Source organism: Vulpes vulpes, chromosome 1, assembly GCF_048418805.1.
Source record: "Vulpes vulpes isolate BD-2025 chromosome 1, VulVul3, whole genome shotgun sequence".
NCBI classification, from domain to species: Eukaryota; Metazoa; Chordata; class Mammalia; order Carnivora; family Canidae; genus Vulpes; species Vulpes vulpes.
This window is the reverse complement of record NC_132780.1, coordinates 48,164,627-48,182,288: the sequence shown is the minus strand read 5'-3', so window position 1 is coordinate 48,182,288 and position 17,662 is coordinate 48,164,627. Positions and strand designations below refer to the sequence as shown.

Below are 17,662 nucleotides of genomic sequence, written 5' to 3'. Positions count from 1 at the left end.
TCCCAGGACCCCAGGATCCAGCCCTGAGCCATGCTTAACCACTGAACCACCCAGGCATCCCATGGTCTCTTAAGTTTGAACCCATTCTTTACTTTTCTCCTCCTGATGTTTTAGTTATATAGTATCATATTTTACATCCTTTTACTTTGTGACTTACTTGACTGATATTTTTAAAGAATTATTTATTTTTACTGCTTTTATGTTTCCTCCCTTCATACTGTCATTTTTGGTCTTTCCATTCAAAAAGTCCCCTTTGGTATTTCTTTTTTTTTTTTTTTTTTTTTTTTTTTAGATTTTATTTATTTATTCATGAGAGACAGACAGAGAGAGGCAGAGACATAGGCAGAGGAGAGGAAGAAGCAGACTCCCTGCATGAATCCTGATGCGGGACTCAATCCCAGGACCTTGGGATCATGACCTGAGCCAAAGGCAGATGCTCAACCACTGAGCCACCCAGATGCCCCCCTTTAGTATTTCTTGAGGGCTGGTTTAGTGGTCATGAACTACTTTAGGTTTTGTTTGTATGAGAAACTCTCTCTCCTTCTATCCTGAATTATAGCCTTGCTGGATAGAGTATTCTCAGCTGCAGGTTTTTCCCTTTCAGCACTTTGAATATATCACACCACTGCTTTGTGGCTTGGAAAGTTTTCCCTGAAAAATCCAGTGATGGCTTTATGAGGGTTCCTTTGTATGTAACTGTCTTCTTTTGTATTGCTGCTTTTAATATTTTTTGTATATCATTTTTTTCTTTATTATTTTGCCATCTTAATTATGTCTTGATGTGGGTCTGCTTTTGTTGATTTTCTTGGGGGTTCTCTGTGCCTCCTGGGTTTGGATGTCTGTTTCCTTTTCCAGATTAGGGAAGTTTTCAGATGTTATTTCTTCAAATAAATTCTCTGCCCCCTTTTCTCCTTTCTTCTTCTACTGGGACTCCAGGAATATAAATGTTATTACATTTGATGGGGTCACTGAGTTTTCTTAGTCTATTTTTGTTTTGCATAATTCTATTTTCTCTCTTTTGTTCATGTTGTTCAGTTTTCATTACTCTGTCTTCTAGATCATTAATTCATTCCTCCGCTTCTTCCAGCCTGTTTCTCATTTTGTTTATTAAGCCCTTTATCTCTGCTATGTTATTCTCTATCTCTGTTAATGGTCTCACTGATGTTCTCCATTCTTTCCTCAAGTCCAGTGAGTGTCTTTATGGATAATTGTTTTAAATTCTCCATCAGGCATGTTACTTACATCTGTTTTGCTTAGATCTCTGGCCATGGCTTTCTCCTATTCTTTTATTTAAGACAAATTTCTCTGTCTTCCCATTTTGTCTAAGTCTCTGTGCCTGTTAGGAATGTCAGCCACTTCTCATGTTCCTGAGGGTAATGGCCTTATGAAGACAAGGTCTTGTAGTGCCTGCTGTGTAGTATCTGTGGTTCCCCGGGGACCAGGTGCTCAGGGAGTGTCTCCAGTGTGTCCTGCATGCACTGTGCTTTTGTATCCTGGCCACTTTATCCTTTATGCCAGTCATTGGCAGAAGCTCTCTTTGCCTGTTGTGGGCAGTGTTTGGTCCCTGGCCCAAATGTGGCATGTTTTAACTAAATGTGCTCTGGCCTGCTTGTGGAATGAGACTTGTTTCCACCACCACTGGAGCCAAGGCCTTGCAAATCACCTGGGTGGTGGTACTGTCAAGGTTCAGTCTTCTGCCAGAAGGGGCCCACTGGGTTGGGACTACAGCAAATATTAATGGAGTGGGGAGCATTCCCAATGTGGGATGGGCAGGGCTTGGTGTAAGCAAGTTAGGTAGTGAGTGTTGGTGCATTGTTGGTTCCTGAGGTGGCTCTGTGTTTATGCTGAGGGCTGGAGGAGGGAAATGGTGCTGGCCAGTTCCTTTGTTCCCAGAGGGGTCTGTCTCTCTGTGAATGCTGTCTCTCTGGGATAGCTCTGAGATGAGCATGGAACCTCCCCACTGTGTGCCCCATGTGCTTTTCAAATTGCCGTTTCCATGTCGTGTGTTCATGGACTGTTTGCCCTACCTTCTCTCCCAAGAGCAGCCCCAATGTCCTTTGAGCTCTCCCAGATCCAAGCACACTGACCTTTGAAACTCCAGTCTTTAAGCCCCGTTGGATATAACAACTCCTGAAATTTAGGCCCTCTTGCTTTCCAAGACAATTGCTATGGAATTTTTTTAGCTCCCCTCTGAGGTCTCCTGTGTGCTCATCTATCTCTTGAACTTCATGAGCTCGGCTCCCCACCACGCAGCCACTGTCACTTGTCTCCCAAGCCTTGTCTCTGCACTTCCTACTTCCTTCTATGTGGCCCCTTCTCTACCTTCAGTGGTGGAGTTCTGCCAGTCTTCTGGTCCATTTCTGGGGTATTTAGGATGATTTGATAGTTATCTAGTTGTATTTGTGGGATGAGGTGGACCTAGGGTCCTCCCACTCTGCTGTCATATTCCCCTCCAAGGAAAATAATTTTTAAATTACCTTTTTCTTTTTAATGGTTACATGGCATGGTAGTTTAAATGACTTTTAAAAAGTTAATGTCTTACTGATTTAATCCCCTACTTCAGCTTTTTAATATAATGGGCAATTGAAAATGATCATCCGTTGTACAATTTTCTGATTATTCTTTAGCACATATCCCTAGAAATAGCACTATTAGTTCTAAGAGTCCCCATATTCTAGTGCACATTGCCAGGTTTTTCTCTAAAGTTTGGACTAACTTTCACTTCCTCTAACATTGAATGAGAATGCCAGTTTTTCTCCATCCTCCCAATAAATGGACATTTTCAGTATATTGATATTTACCAACCTGATAATTTTTAAATCTCATTTTACATGTATTTGCATGTAATTTCCTGTGACTTGAGCATATCCTTATGTTGACTGGCTTTGTTCATCCTCAATTGTGAGAATTTCCTCTTCAAACCCTTTGAGTATTTTTCTGTTATTTCTTTTTCTGATGAACTGTTCATCTTTTTCTTAATGATTTAAAAAAAACTCTTTATACATCAAATATATTTATCAGAATTGGGTTGGGGAGGACAGAACCCCAAATATAAATGATCATAAGCAAAGGGGAAATTTTTGGCAAACATAACTACAATGCAAGAGGTACATAATGGTGCCAGTTTCAGGAGTGATATGTACCAGGAAATCGAAATGCACCAGGACTTTCTCTGCATCTGTCTTCTCCCTGATTTTTTTCTGGATGTTATCTTGATTCTCTTTATTTCTCATTACTATAAGCTGTTATATGAAGAACTTGGTTCATAATTTATACTTGGCCATCAGTTTTCTGCAGGAAAAATTTCAAGAAATGCAACTGTAGAATCATAAAAGATAACATTTTGAATGTTAACAGACATCACCAGATTGCCAAGAAGGCTCTATTTCCAAATGTCCTATAAACTTGCCTCTTTTCCCAGCAGCTCATCAACATGAAATAATTTTAATGTTTTTATCTTTGCCATCCTGGATTCTTAACTGTATTCTTAACTTACCTATCCCTCAGTTCCCCAGTTTTTTAAGATGGGCCTGATAATAGCATCTACTCATTTTTATGAAAATCAAGTTAGTTGACATATAAAGGAACTCAGAGCAGTGTCTGGCACATTATAAACACTATACATGTTTGCTGTTATTGTTTTCCTCAACAAAATCTGGCTCCATATCCATCGTTCTTATTACTTTTTCAGTCATGATGAACTATTATGGCCTTTCATTTAGCAAAGTTAAAAAATTATACCTTTTAATATTTTTTCTGTTGCGTTCTTTAGTAAGACCAAATATATGTATGTTGGTTCTTTACTGTTTTTTGTAATTATCGTCTTATAGTTTTAATGCCTTTGTTCTTTTCTTCCCATTTTTAAAAAGATTTTATTTATTCATGAGAGACACAGAGAGAGAGAGAGAGAGAGAGAGAAGCAAAGACAAGGCAGAAGAAGGAGCAGGCTACCTACGGGGAGCCTAATGTGGGACTTGATCCCACAACCCCGGGACTGCAACCTGAGCCAAAGGCAGAAGCTCAACCACTGAGCCACACAGGTGCCCTCTTTCAGTATTCTATTGTCTTATCTCTTCTTTGACTTCTTTTTCACAGAACCCATGTTTTACTTTCTTTCAAAGCATGGAGAATTTTTTAAGGCTTTTTTTTATTATTATTATTAAACTTATTTTCATTCCAGTATAGTTAACGTAGAGTTTTCTATTAGTTTCAGATATATGATATAGTGATTCAACAATTCTGTACATTACTCAGAGCATGGAAGATTTTGATTATAAAATTACCTTGTTTCCTTGAGTAATTCTTCTATAAGCCAAGCATTTAAAAAAATATTTCTTATGAAATAAAAATTGCAAATGAAAGTAGAGAAATGCAAAAAAGTGGAGATAGAATATAATTTTAAAATTGCAAAAAATGTAGAAAAATATAATGAATTTCAATGAAACAGTTACACAGTGATTATCAACCATAGTTCCTCATATTTTGTCATAGCACATCCTTAACCTAGATTTTGCTTGTTTTATACTTTTTCTCCAATGTGTTTTTCTCCTACTTTCTGACATCTATTTATCATACTGGATCCTTTCCACTATCATTCATCCTTCAATGTTGACAGTTATATCTAAGCCCATTGGTTGCCCAAAAACAGTATGAATGGATTTTTCTTGTCTTTCTTCCACTTTCCCTAGAAACTGTTTCTTCTCCACCTTATGTAAAGTTTCTGTTGATATCTTTTTTTTTTTTTTAAGATTTTATTAAAGAGAGCACAAGCAGGTGGAGCAGCAAGCAGAGGGCAAGGGAGAGGCAGAAAGCTGGATGTGGGGCTCCATCCCAGGCCCCTGGGATTATGACCTGAGCTGAAGGCAGATGCTTAACTGACTGAGCCACCCAGGCACCTGTGTTGATATCTTTAAAAAAAAAAAGAAAAAAGTTTATTTATTTAAGTAATCTCCCTGCCCAAAGTGGGCTTGAACACATGACCCAAGATCAAGAGTCACATACTGTTCTGCCTGAGACAGCCAGGGGCCCTGATCTTTACTAATGAAAGTGTGCAGAGACTATAAAGATAAACCTCAGTGGAGTTCTATTAAGTTAAACACAGGTAGCATTCAAATCAAGTGAATAAAACGTTACCAGCTGTGGAATTCTCATGCTCCAGTGCTGACCCCTCCCAAGGTAAGAACTATCCTGGCTCCTAACCTTAAAGATTAAGTTTGCTCATGTTTGAGTGTTACATACATTGTAACATAAAGTATAGAATCTTTTGCTGAAGATTGTTCTATTGTATGAAAAAGCACAACATACCCTTTATATTGTGGATGGGCATTGAGTTTGCTTGGAGCTCTCATCCTCTTAGAACCCTCAACTTGTTTTCAGTCTGTTGCTGTTATACAGTGTTGCAGTGAATAATCTCAGTTATGTTTCACTGTTACCTATGCAAACATATTTTCAAATGTAAGAAAATATAATATTTAGAAGTGGGAGTTCTAGGTTCAGAGAGTATATGCATTTGCAGTTTTGCATAGCGGCCACCTTGCCCTACTGCTGAAAGATTCTTGACCTCTGAAGTCCATTTCATCTCTTGGCTGCCTGAAGTCCATCGACTGGTAGTTCTCACAAGAAGCACTCGGGAACAATATTTCCTGAGTTCTGGCAAGATCAAAATTTTTTCTTGAGCTTTTATTCTTTCAAATATAGCTTGGATAAATAGAAAAATCCTGGGCTCAAACTTTGTTTTTCTGTCTTTTTGTCTGACTGTTGCTATAGATAAAACTGAGGATTCTTTTTTTCCTGAAATTCAATTACTTTATGAGAATATGTTTTAGTGCTAGCCATTCTAATATTTTAATATGTACATTCAAATATTTAATTCCAGGAAAATCTTCTTGAATTTTAATTTTAGATATTTTTCTATTCCATGATTTGGGGGTTTTTCCTTTGCAGTCACCAGTTAAATATGTTGTATCTCCTTAGTCTATCTTTCATATTTATCATTTTCCTTCCAAACCATCTTTAATAGTTTTATTGATAAACAATTCATATACCATTACATTCTTTCAAAGTGCACAGTTCAATAATTTTAAGTATATTCAGAGTATGTGGAACCATCACACAATCAACTTTTGGAACATTTTTATCACTCCCAAAAGAAAGCTCATATTGATTGACAGTCACTCCCCATTCCTGCATGCCCCCCAGCCTTAGGCTACTTTCTGCTAATCTACGACCTGTCTCTACGGATTTGCTTATTTTATACATTTCATGTAAATGCAATCATACAATATGTGGCCTTTTGTGAATTACTTCTTTCACTTAATTTTTCAAAGTTTGTCATCTGGTTGAATGTATCAGAACTTTGTTCCTTTTTATCAATGAATAGTGTTCTATTGTATGGAAGTACCCCATTTTGTTTATCCTTTCATTAGGTGATGGGCATTTGTGTTTATACTTTTTGGCCATTATGAATAATAATGCTGTGAATATTCACAGTAAGCTTTTGTGTGGATTGTGTTTTTATTTCTCTTGGATATATACCTAGGAGTGAAACTACTGGGTCATATGGCTGCTTTGTTTAACATTTGGAGGAATTGTCAAACTGTTTTTCAAAATGATGACACCATATTTTATTCCCACCAACAATGTATGATGGTTCCAATTTCTCTAAATCCTTGCCAACACTTATTATTATCTGTGTTTATTATATCCATCCTAGTGAGAGTGAAAGATGTCTTGTTATGGTTTAAATTTGCATTTTCCTGATGGTTCGTGGTGTATCTTTTCATGTGCTTATCAGTAATGTGTATGTCTTCTTTGCAGATATCTCTATTCAAATCCCTGGCCCATTTTTAAATCAAGTTGTCTTTGTATTGTTGAGTTGTAAATGTTCTTTGCACACTCTGAACACAAGTCACTTGTCAGATATATGATTTGCAAACATTTTCTCCCATTCTGTGAGTTGTCTTTTCACTTTCTTCAGGGTGTCTTTAGAAGCACAGAAATTTTAATTGATGAAGTTCTGATTTATCTATTTTATTATTCCTTTGCTTGTGCTTTTTGGTGTTATGTCCAAGAAACCATTGCCTAACCCAAGGTCATGAAAACTTACTCCCATGTTTTTATAGGAGTTTTATAGTTTTACCACTTAGATTCAGATCTATGATCCATTTTATGTTAATTTTATTGTATGGATTGGGGTAGGAGTCCCACTTCATTCTTCTGCCTGTAGATATCCAGTTGTCCCGGCACTGTTGAAAAGACTATTTCATCCACTGACTGGTCTTTGCCACTTTGTAAAAACATTAATTGATCATACTGCAGCCTTCTGAAAGAATTTTTAATTTTTTCTATCTTGATTTCTTATTCTACATTTTGCTTTTGTTTGCCACAATAGGTACTAAACCTTATACTTCTTTGAATTTCATCTTTAATTCTATTATCTATAAATTTTTATTTAAATTTATATAGAAGAGAAGGAATGTTAGACCAACATCCTGGCTGATTAAATGGGAAACCAAAGTAAGCACAGGTTGCTTGGAAGCATAGAAGATGGTTTTAGGAAAAAGAAAAAAAAATGAATTGGCCAGCTGGCTGAAATGGAGAGAACATTGTGGCATTGCAGTGGCACAGAAATATGATTTTTAAATGATGGGAAAATATTCAAAGCAAATTGTGGTTAATTTGGTAAATCTAATCAGGAAATTTACATTTAATCCTAGCAGTAGCAAGGAATCAAGTTTGGAAAAAAGGGCTAATGAATGGCAGGATAAAGAGGCAATTTAGGATAGATTACAAAAGTAACAACAACAACAACAACATAAGGACAAGGAAATCAGAAGAACTACAGTACTTCAAATTTGAAGTCAATCAAGTTTCTTTCATTGCAATGAATTTGGATAGAATAGGTAAGATATTTTTTAAGAATCAGTTTTAAAATGAAGGGGTAGTTAAGAATTGAGATGGAGGAGTGACTGGAAGGATCAGTAGGTTAAGTGTCTGACTCTTGAGTTACAGGGTCTTGAGATCATGCCCCACATGGGGCTTAGCACTACTCATGGAGCCTACTTAAACAAACAAATAAATAAATGAGTTGAGATGGATAAAAATGAGGCCTGTAAAAACTACATTAGAATTAATGATTAGGAAGTCAGTATTGCCTCCAAGGCTTCAATTTGGGGGGAGGGGGTGCCTGGCCAACTCAGTAGGAAGAGCATGGGACTCTTGATCTCAGGGTTATGAGTTTGAGCCCCATGTTGGGTGTAGAGATTACAAAAAAAAAAAGTTTTTTTTTAATTCAATTTTGGTTCACCAAGCAGAGAGGAAGCTAAATGTCATTACACTGGAGATTCGGTCATGAGAATGTAAAAATAGCAAGTGCAGAAGGAAAAGAGATAAAGTTTAAGAGTTAGTGGTATGATAGGAGAAAAGAGAAGTTGTGTTTTTCTCCCAAATGAAAAGATTTTACATGTTTGATAAGAAAGGAAGAAACTGGGCAGCCCGGGTGGCTCAGCAGTTTAGCATTGCCTTCAGCCCAGGGCCTGATCCTGGAGACCTGGGATCAAGTCCCACATCAGGCTCCCTGTAGGGAGCCTGTTTATCCCTCTGCTTTTCCCTCTGCCTGTGTCTCTGCTTCTCTCTCTCTTTCTCTCTCTCTCTCTCTCTCTCTCATGAATAAATAAATAAAATCTTTTTAAAAATTTAAAAAAAAAAAAAGAGAAAGGAAGAAGCCGTTGGGGAACATGAGGTTGAAGGTAAGGGAATGGTGGAGAAGCAAAGAGGAGAAAATTGTTTCCCCAGTGTCAGGGGAAATTTTCAACAAGAGTAAAGAGGAGGCTAGAATATACCATCCTGGGTAGGAGAGAGAGTGCTACCATTAGATGAGCAGGGCTCCTCTTCCTTCTGGGTCAGAGGGTAGGGTGAAGAATTGCATATGACTACAACTGGAGAAGAGGACGCCACCCAAGGGAGTCCCTGTTAGATGCCCTGGCTCTTCTCAGGAATACTAGAATTTATTGTGGGAATTTCTAGGAATAACAAAAGATGAATAGAAGTGCTAAAGAGCAGGAGCCTGGGCGGCTCAGTCAGCTAAGTGTCTGCCTTCACCTCAGGTCATGATTCCAGGGTCCTGGGATCAAGTCCCACATCGGGCTCTCTGCTCAGTGTAGAATCTGCCTTTCCCTCTACTCTTCCCCACTGCTCATGATCTCCCTGCTCAAATAAATAAATTAAAATCTTTTTAAAAAAGTACTGAAGAGCGTCTACAGGGGCTCCTTCAAGTTGCTATGAATCTATAACAGGCCCATTGGCTATATTTTCATGACTTCTCCAGGAACTTTCTCCATGAAAAGTTGGATTAAGGGGCTAATCTAAGTTTAGTAACTGGCTTGGCTGCAGCCAAGGGTCTTAAGAGAGAAATATGTTAGTGAAGTCAGCATTAGAGGGGATAAAATCATCTTTGGCTAGTGATCTATCATAGAGTTCTGAATCCTGATGCTTCAACAAGACAAAGGTGTCCTCCATAGTAATTCTGCAAAGAGAATCACCAGGAATCTGACCTTCCTTATGTCTGACTCCCCATTGTCAATCTCGTTGTAATGAAATGAGTACAAATTTCTCAGCTATTGCTTTGAATATATGTTTATAGGGTTGTAGGATTGGCCACTGAAATTGGAAATCATTTATCTGCATCAGTAATTCTGATTGAAGTTCAGCATGTGTTTGTAGTGGAGGTTAAGTCAAACCCTCTTTAAGGGGGAAGAGAGGGATCCCTGGGTGGCGCAGCAGTTTGGCACCTGCCTTTGGCCCAGGGCGCGATCCTGGAGACCCGGGATCGAATCCCACATCAGGCTCCCAGTGCGTGGAGCCTGCTTCTCCCTCTGCCTGTGTCTCTGCCTCTCTCTCTCTCTCTCTCTCTCTCTCTCTCTCTGTGACTATCATAAATAAATAAAAATTTAAAAAAAAAAGGGGAAGAGAAGGGAGAAAAGTATGTTGTCCACTGGTCATGGGAAAAGGCAGCCCTCTCATGGTGAACGGCACCACTGAAAGGCAGAGGTAATGGCTGTCCAGAAGACAGTGAGAGGTTTGAGATGAAGCAAGTTAGAGAAATATTTTCCTTTGAAGGAACGAAAAGGAAAGTACAGTTAAAAAAAAAAAAAAAGAAAAGAAAAAAAGCAAAGCACAATCAAATCTTAACTGGTCGACAATAGACATGTCTGTGAAGCTGCTGTGCAAATGTAGGAAAGGGAGTCATCATGCTGCATTATATTGCTTTTTTTGGGTCATATATATGACATAGTGTACTCACAAGTGACTGTAATATATTTGATTATATATATATATATATATATATATATATATATATATATATAACCGAGTAATAGGTAGATATCCCAGAATGAATATATATTCAAATATAGTTTTTTCCTTCTTCCCAAGCAAATTAGAAAAATCCAGAATGAATATAAATATATTCATATATAAAGAGGAAGAACCTAATTGTTTTACTTCATCCCCAACACCAAAAGAGTACTTTTGGTTCATCTCTGATACTCATCTCAGTTACTGCAGCTACCAATCTGGACACAGTGGTACCCAGGAAGATATTTTCCCTCATACATTCCCTTATCTCCAACAGAAGTTTCACTGAAATAAATTAAACCGAGAAGGTGAAGTATTGTGGGGTTTATCTGCTATTTATTGCTGTGTAACAGTACACTCAAACCTTAATGTCTTGAAACAACTATAATTCATTGTTTGGCCTAATTTTGGAGTTGGCTGGCACAGATGGGTGGCAGTTGTTCTCCATTTGGGATCATCTGGAGACACTCATGCAGCTGTTGCCATCTGGAGGCTCCAATGGCGCTGGGCGATTCAAGATGGCCTCACGTGTCTAGCAGTTGGTGCTGGCTGGCTCTCAGCTCCACATGGGGTTCCCAGGAGGGTAGCTGGACCTCTTTGCATGGTGGCTTGGGATCCCAAGAGTGTGAAGTGAAGCTTACGATCTAGTCTGTGGCATTCACACAATGTCACTTACACCTCATGCTGTCAGTCAAAGACATAAAGCCAGCCCAGGGTCAGATGTTGGAGCAGATGGGGGCACCTGGGTGGCTCAGTTGGTTGAGCAACTGACTCCTGATTTTTGCTCAGGTCGTAATCTCGGGGTGGTGGGATCAAGCCCACCTCAGGCTCTGCGCTCAGTGGGGGGTCTGCTTGAAATTCTCTGTCTCCCTCTCCCTCTGCTCCTTCCTCCACTCAATCTCTCTGTAAATAAATAAATAAAATCTTAAAAAAAAGTTTGGAGCATACTGAACTGCCACTTACTGATGAGACCAATTATAAAGATTCTATGGCCATTTCTAATTCTTCACAAAGGGATTAAACACTGTTCCATCTGTAAAATGCATACTAGCATAGCTGCCCCAAAGCAAATTATTTCAAAAATATTAATTGTTGTTATTATTTTATTAGCCTTTTCCTCCTGAATAAAAAGCACTTTTCCTGGGTAGGGAATAAGTGAGTTTTTCTTTAGATGGAACTGAAAGTTGATCAAAATATGTAAAACAAAAATATTAAACAACCCTTATGGGATTCTTTGAATCTGTATTAAATCCTTGAGCATATATGTCATGTAAGAATTTGAGGTGTTTCAGAGAAAATATTTGATTAGCATGTGAGTAATTTGATAGAACCTAGGATAAAAAGAAAACTTAAAATGACATAAATTTTAAGTGTCCCACTCACAAAGTTCTGGGGACATAAAAAGTATTACCCCCACCCCCACCACCCTGGCTTGTACTTTGCTAGATTGTTGATCTTTCACTTCATCTTCTCTTATATTGCCTTTTCAGGAATTAGAGAATAAAATCTCAGCATAATGTTCCTCAACAGGGACACCAATCCAAATGAAGAGGACGAGGTCGCGGAGTCTCCCAGATGGTCGGTACGTGCTTACAATTCTGTAATACTCTACTTGGGAAACTTTACATTCAAAAATTGTGAAGATTTCAATTACTGAATACCTGGTGACATACCTGGGGATATGTTACACTCTTTTGTCACAGTGAAATGTAGCACTTCCACGAGCAAGTAGGGGCGAGAGCTGTTTTCACGACAATGGCTGTCGATTGAAGAGGCCCTTCACTTACCTTAGCCCAATTCGTATTTCTTGCTCTTGCACCAAATTGCTAGGATTGAAGGGAAACTCTGCATCGAATCGAATGGCCTAAGAAGCTTCTTGGGAATAACTGAGTTAGTAGGCCAGATGCTCTAGAAAATGAGATTTTATTCTTTCAATACAGGAGTATAGATAACGAGTGTACTCTGAGGAAGTATTTCTTGTCTTCTCTGCCAACAGCTATTCCCAAACACTCCACAAACATAATAATTATTTGTTTTGGTAAAATATCTTAGTGAATAAGGGCTATTATACTTTCCTTTGCACTTCATTCCCGAACATTCTGAACCCTTTGGACACCGGGATGAAACTTTGATATCTACATCATCTGGCTCTCTTTCTTCCTTAACAGAAAAGTAGCCTTACTCAAAACAAGGGTTGCAATCCTCCACAGCTCTTTCTCTCTCCATGGCAGCTCATCATACTTTATATTGGAAAGGTCTTACAGACTTTAGAATCCAAGTCTAATTGGTCCATTTCATGGCTTAAGTGATGCGTCTAAATAATATCCCTTTCTGGGAATGGCTGTGAGATTTGACATTGCCACTACTAACTCTGGTTAGTTAGAGATATCTTCCAAAAATAGGTGCTTCCTTGTTTTCATGATTATTTGTTATCCTTTTTGTTCTAGTGTTGTGGGTCTACCAGATAATTACATTTGCATCCAATCTCATGTCTTCTCTTCCTTTATTCCCCCACAGCTGCCAGAATTTTATGCTTTGGTTGAACATTTTCGTAAGAAGAGCAATAAATTGAAACTCCTTAAAACTCACGGGATGTCACTTAGTGAAGCACAGGAAATGCTTAGTCAAAACCTCAGTGCCATGTCATTCTCCAGTGGAACTAATGTGAGGGAAGAAGTGTTCCAGCCGATTTTCATGTGCAAGGTGGTTAGAAAAGAAAAGGAGAAACCAGACTCAATGACTGAAGTCCTGTATCGCAGCTTGTTGACCAGCTCACTGTCTCCAGTGGAGAGGCTCTCCAGATCCCAGCAGAGGCTCTTCCAGTGTGGGATTCCTCCTCCTACCCACACTTTTCCTTACGAGATTCTCACTGATCACTCCAAATCTTTGTCACCGGTCCCCATCCCCATAGAGGAGAAGACTCAGAGTGCCAACATATTACACGTGCTGGGCATTTCCAGGATCAGGCCACAACATTTTATCTTTCAAGACAAAATTGCTAAGTACTTCTTAGTTAATCCAGGTAATCTGAACAGATGAGGCTCTGTAGGAGGAAATTAGTGGAAATCTTCCTGCAAAGTTTACTTGGGTTACAAGAGCCAAAACAGGCAAATAATGTCCCATGGGAATCCTGCCAACCCAGGGCTCATGGCTGATGTGCTTGCTGCCTATAGTGTCCATATGAGGTAGAGAGCAGAGACCTGAACATTCTAGGGGCAAATCTCAGGTCCAGTCTCAAAAAGAAGTTTTATAGATGTGGTACTTAAAGTCACCTTTATAAAATTAGCTAGTTAAACTTGGACTCTAAATCACTCCTAACTATTATGAACTTAGCCAAATATTTACCAAATAATGGCTTATTTTTCTTAAGTATCCTGGCTTTGATACAATGGAGAGGGTTTTATAAAGATATTTTTTCATGATCCTTTACTCTTTCTTTATTGCTACATCTCTATAAACAAGAAGAAACTCCTCCCTTCATTTCTGATTCTTTAATAGGAAGATGTTCCTTAAAACCAAAGACCTAAATCAGAGAAAGTTAAAAATATATAAAATATATGGTAGTGAGTTTCAGTGAGAAGGGAGTGTCTCATAAGATCTTCATTTTCCCTAACTTGAGGGAAGTGATAATTTCTCATTGTACATCGCTGTAAAAAAAATAGATGAAGTCAATCATATAAAATATTTGAACCTTCCTGAAGTAGATTCTCAACTCAAGATAAAGCCATTTGCATAGAAAATATTTTGACAGCACCATTTTTGTACTAAAAGTAGTGGGAGAGACAAGAGGAACAAATTCAAAGGAATAGATTGATTACTGTGCTCATATTTGATCCAAGATGCTGGAACAGTCTTTGCTGTAGTTACAGAACTGATCTCTTGACAGAGTCTAATGCAGGCTTCAAATTCCTTTGATAGAGTCATACTTGCTGTGTTCTGGAGCCCAGGCAGAAGTAGAAATCAGAGCAATTGTAGGAATGGCCTAGATAATCCAAAGAAGTGCATAAATTAAAATCTGGGACCAGAGAGGAAAAAGCATAGAAAGTATCAGGAATCAGTAAGTACTGCCAAAGAGCTATTGAAAGAATACTGAAGGCTTTGGTGTTTGGTAGGATGTTCATGGTTTTGCCACCCACAGGAGCCAACGGGTCCTTTCTTCCCAATACGTAGCTTGTCTCCTGGCTACCTAACTTCTAGAGGTCTCCCATGTAGGCCTTCCAGACTCCATGCTGGAGTTTCTTCTCTGTCATCATGACCTCATTTTCTCAGGTCCTATAGGCAGAATCTCAGATACACACCTTGTCTATCAAGGAATATGCATCAAGCTGGGTAGGCATCCATATGAAGAATATTCAGTAACTTCTTAGGTTTAATTGGTATTGTAACAATTCATTTTTTACTTTCCTATTTTGTTCAGTATTACTATCATTTTATCAGCCAGCCAACCCCCAAAGTATTCTCAGCCCAGAAGAATTTTAGGACTCTTGGTATACCAAAAAATATTATTGAACATATCCTTACTAGCACTGGGGAAGGAAAAAAGTAGGCACTACCATTTTGTTCTTCTGTCATATAGCTCCTCTTGCTCAGGCTAAATCCTTTGGGACCATGTAGGTTACGAATGTGTTTGACCAAAACTGACAGAGAAACCAAATAAAGATCATTTTTCTTATATAGTTAGAAGTCTGGAGGCAGGCAGACAAGTGTTGGAGCAATGCTTTTTGATATTGTTAAGGACCCAGGCTCCACCATCCTTTTGTGTATGGCTTTTGTCTTCATGGCCAAAGATGTCTCCTTCACCTTCAGGTATTATGGCCAGGCAGGAAAGGGGGCTAAGATGAAGGGCCACACTGGCTACTTCTGTCCTCTTTTATTAGGGAAACAAAAATTCCTCAGAACACTCCTCCTCCAGCATCTCATTTGTCTCCTCCCTACACCTCACTGGTCGGAATTGTGTCCAGCAGCCATCCCTGACTGTTGGGTGGTGAATAGAGATGTTAGCTCTTCACCCTTTATAGTAGAGGAAAGCAGAAGAGGATTGCAGTGGGTATGCGATGAGCCAGCTTATAGTGTCTACCACAGATCACAACATAAATAATCAAAATCATCAACTCTGTGGTCATATCAAGTACTCCTTTCCTTCCTTCTGTAACCAGTTCTTCCAGTGCCAAGCCTGCCAAGGTCTTGTTGAACTCTTTGACATTTGGTAACTTCCCTTAGGGAGACACCATTGAACACCAATGTTCAACACCAGTAGCGTGATCCAGTATCTGTTCCACTAGGGAAGGTATGAACTCAAGGAACAGTCCCTGGCCCCAGTCTCCTACTTTAGGCATGTAGAAAATATATACAGAAACTCAGGCCCTTCTAGTACAAGGACAGAGGCCTGATTGGCAGAGGGGCCATATCTAGACCATCAGTGACCTGCTCAAACATCACCGTACAAGGAGAATGGTAAGAGAGAATTAGATCAGCCTTCCTGTTTGTTTGCAATATCCACTATTCTCCTTATACTCCTCACATTCATCTCTTTGGCCTTTGGTTTTACACTTTTTTTGTTCTATTTTGTTGTTGTTGTTCTTGTTCTTTTGGGGGGGGGGTGGTTTACAATTTATTTAGTCATTAAAGGAACTGAAAGGAAGGGAAAGGGAAATGACTGCTGAGTAAGAGAATATGCAGTGTATCTTGGCCTGACTTTCCATGGTTCATTAGCTTCCTGAAGGGATTATAATTACTAGCGATGCCACAAATTGGTAGCTACTGAAAGAGAAGCTAGCCCCTGCCCTTTTATACCCAGGGCTTACACCAGCAATCTTGGAAAAAATGGCAATAGCCACCAATGTACTTCTGACTAATCTTTGTCCTTGTTTTAAGCCTTCATTAGGATCCTTTTCTCCTCCCTCTTGATCTCAGTACTCTGTAGATCTCTCCATTTGTCCATTATTATTACCCAAACACCAAATGGGAGCCTCTCCACCTGCTTTGGCCTCGCAGTGTCCACTCCAGCCCAGTTAGCCAGGCCTACCCAGTTTCCCATTTGGAGGAGGGCTTTAGGCCAGATGAACACCACAGGTGCCCTCTAAAAATGTAAAGCTCCAGAAACAGCTTTCTACCAGAGGGAGAAGGGGATGCAAGTTCATCAAAGGTTCATTCTGTCCATGAAGCATCTCTGAATAACTGAAGGCTAAATAACACCATCATGTAATTCTTTGAAAATATGATTCTTTGCAGAAAAACAATTCATGGATCTAAGGGACCTTGAATGGAGATATTACAAGGGGATAGTGAAATGGAAGCACAGTGCTTTGGATTCATTCATAGACATAAAGCACAATGATGAGAAGAGATTTGTGCAGAGCCGGGAGATGCCTGGTGTCATTTGCCCCCCTATCCTTCATGGGTCTTTAGTCATTTACCCTCAAGTTGATTATCAAAAAAGAATGTAGCTTCTTCTTAAATAAAATATGTAGTTTATTACAATATTTTGGATGTAGATTTTGTTTTTGAGAGCATTGAACTTACACCTGAAAAGTAAAGAAGCAGATGGAATGTAGAAACTGAGTCTATACAATATTCATGTAGGGTCCAAAATTAAGCCATTAATATGGAGAACAAGATACAGATTGATCTTCTTACATAAGACCAGGTTTGGATCAGTAATATCCATCTGGACAAGGGCTGAGACAAATCTAGATCATGTGAAAAGTAAGTGTACCTATGAAGGAGAACTACTGAGAAAGAATAGCTCTTTAAAACATTTTAAGCACATGAAGAAGTGTATTATCATTTAAAAAGTTGGTAAATTCAACAAATCAAAGAATTAACCCCTGAGGATGTAGAGAGCAATCTGAGAACTTAAAAAATAATATGCTAACTGCTTAAAGACACGAGGAAGGAAGTAGCATTTACAAAAGAAGAACAGGAAGATTTGAAAAAAAAAATTGGAAATCTTGAAATTGAAAAATGTGATTATTTAAAGTAAAAGAATAATCCTAATAGCCCTCAATAAATTATCTCGGTGGTATACTGGATGTATCTTAAGAGAGAGGATTAATGACTTGAAAAATAGCACAGAGAGAGAAATTTCTCAATCATGGCACAGTAAGAGGAAAGGATGAAATTCTGAAAGAAGGATCTCGGAGGGTAGAATGAGGAGTTCAGAAGTATATCCAGTGGAAGTTGCAGAAGAAAATAGAATGAACAGAAAAGAGGTGATGTTTGAAAATGAAAAGACTGATCATTTTCCAGAAATGAAATGAATGAAAACTTGAATGGAGAAACCTCACTGAATGATTAGCAAGAAAATAAA

At 38.7% G+C, this 17,662-nt stretch overlaps 1 protein-coding gene across 3 annotated transcripts in view; it reads left to right on the top strand.

Moving 5' to 3' along the window:
• C1H9orf153 (chromosome 1 C9orf153 homolog) overlaps positions 1–17,266 on the top strand; it is a 44,099-nt gene extending 26,833 nt beyond the window's left edge. For 2 of the 3 annotated variants that reach the window (XM_072763478.1, XM_025984178.2), the window contains exons 2-4: positions 11,844–11,935; positions 12,871–13,375; positions 16,585–17,266. In XM_072763478.1, coding sequence (XP_072619579.1) covers positions 11,870–11,935; positions 12,871–13,375; positions 16,585–16,799 — 786 coding nt within the window. In that variant the 5' untranslated portion in view covers positions 11,844–11,869 and the 3' untranslated portion in view covers positions 16,800–17,266. Of the gene's footprint in view, positions 1–3,957; positions 4,041–11,843; positions 11,936–12,870; positions 13,376–16,584 lie in introns of those variants that run through there. The other variant, XM_072763474.1, reaches the window with a different exon arrangement.
• Positions 17,267–17,662: the final 396 nt, after the last annotated feature.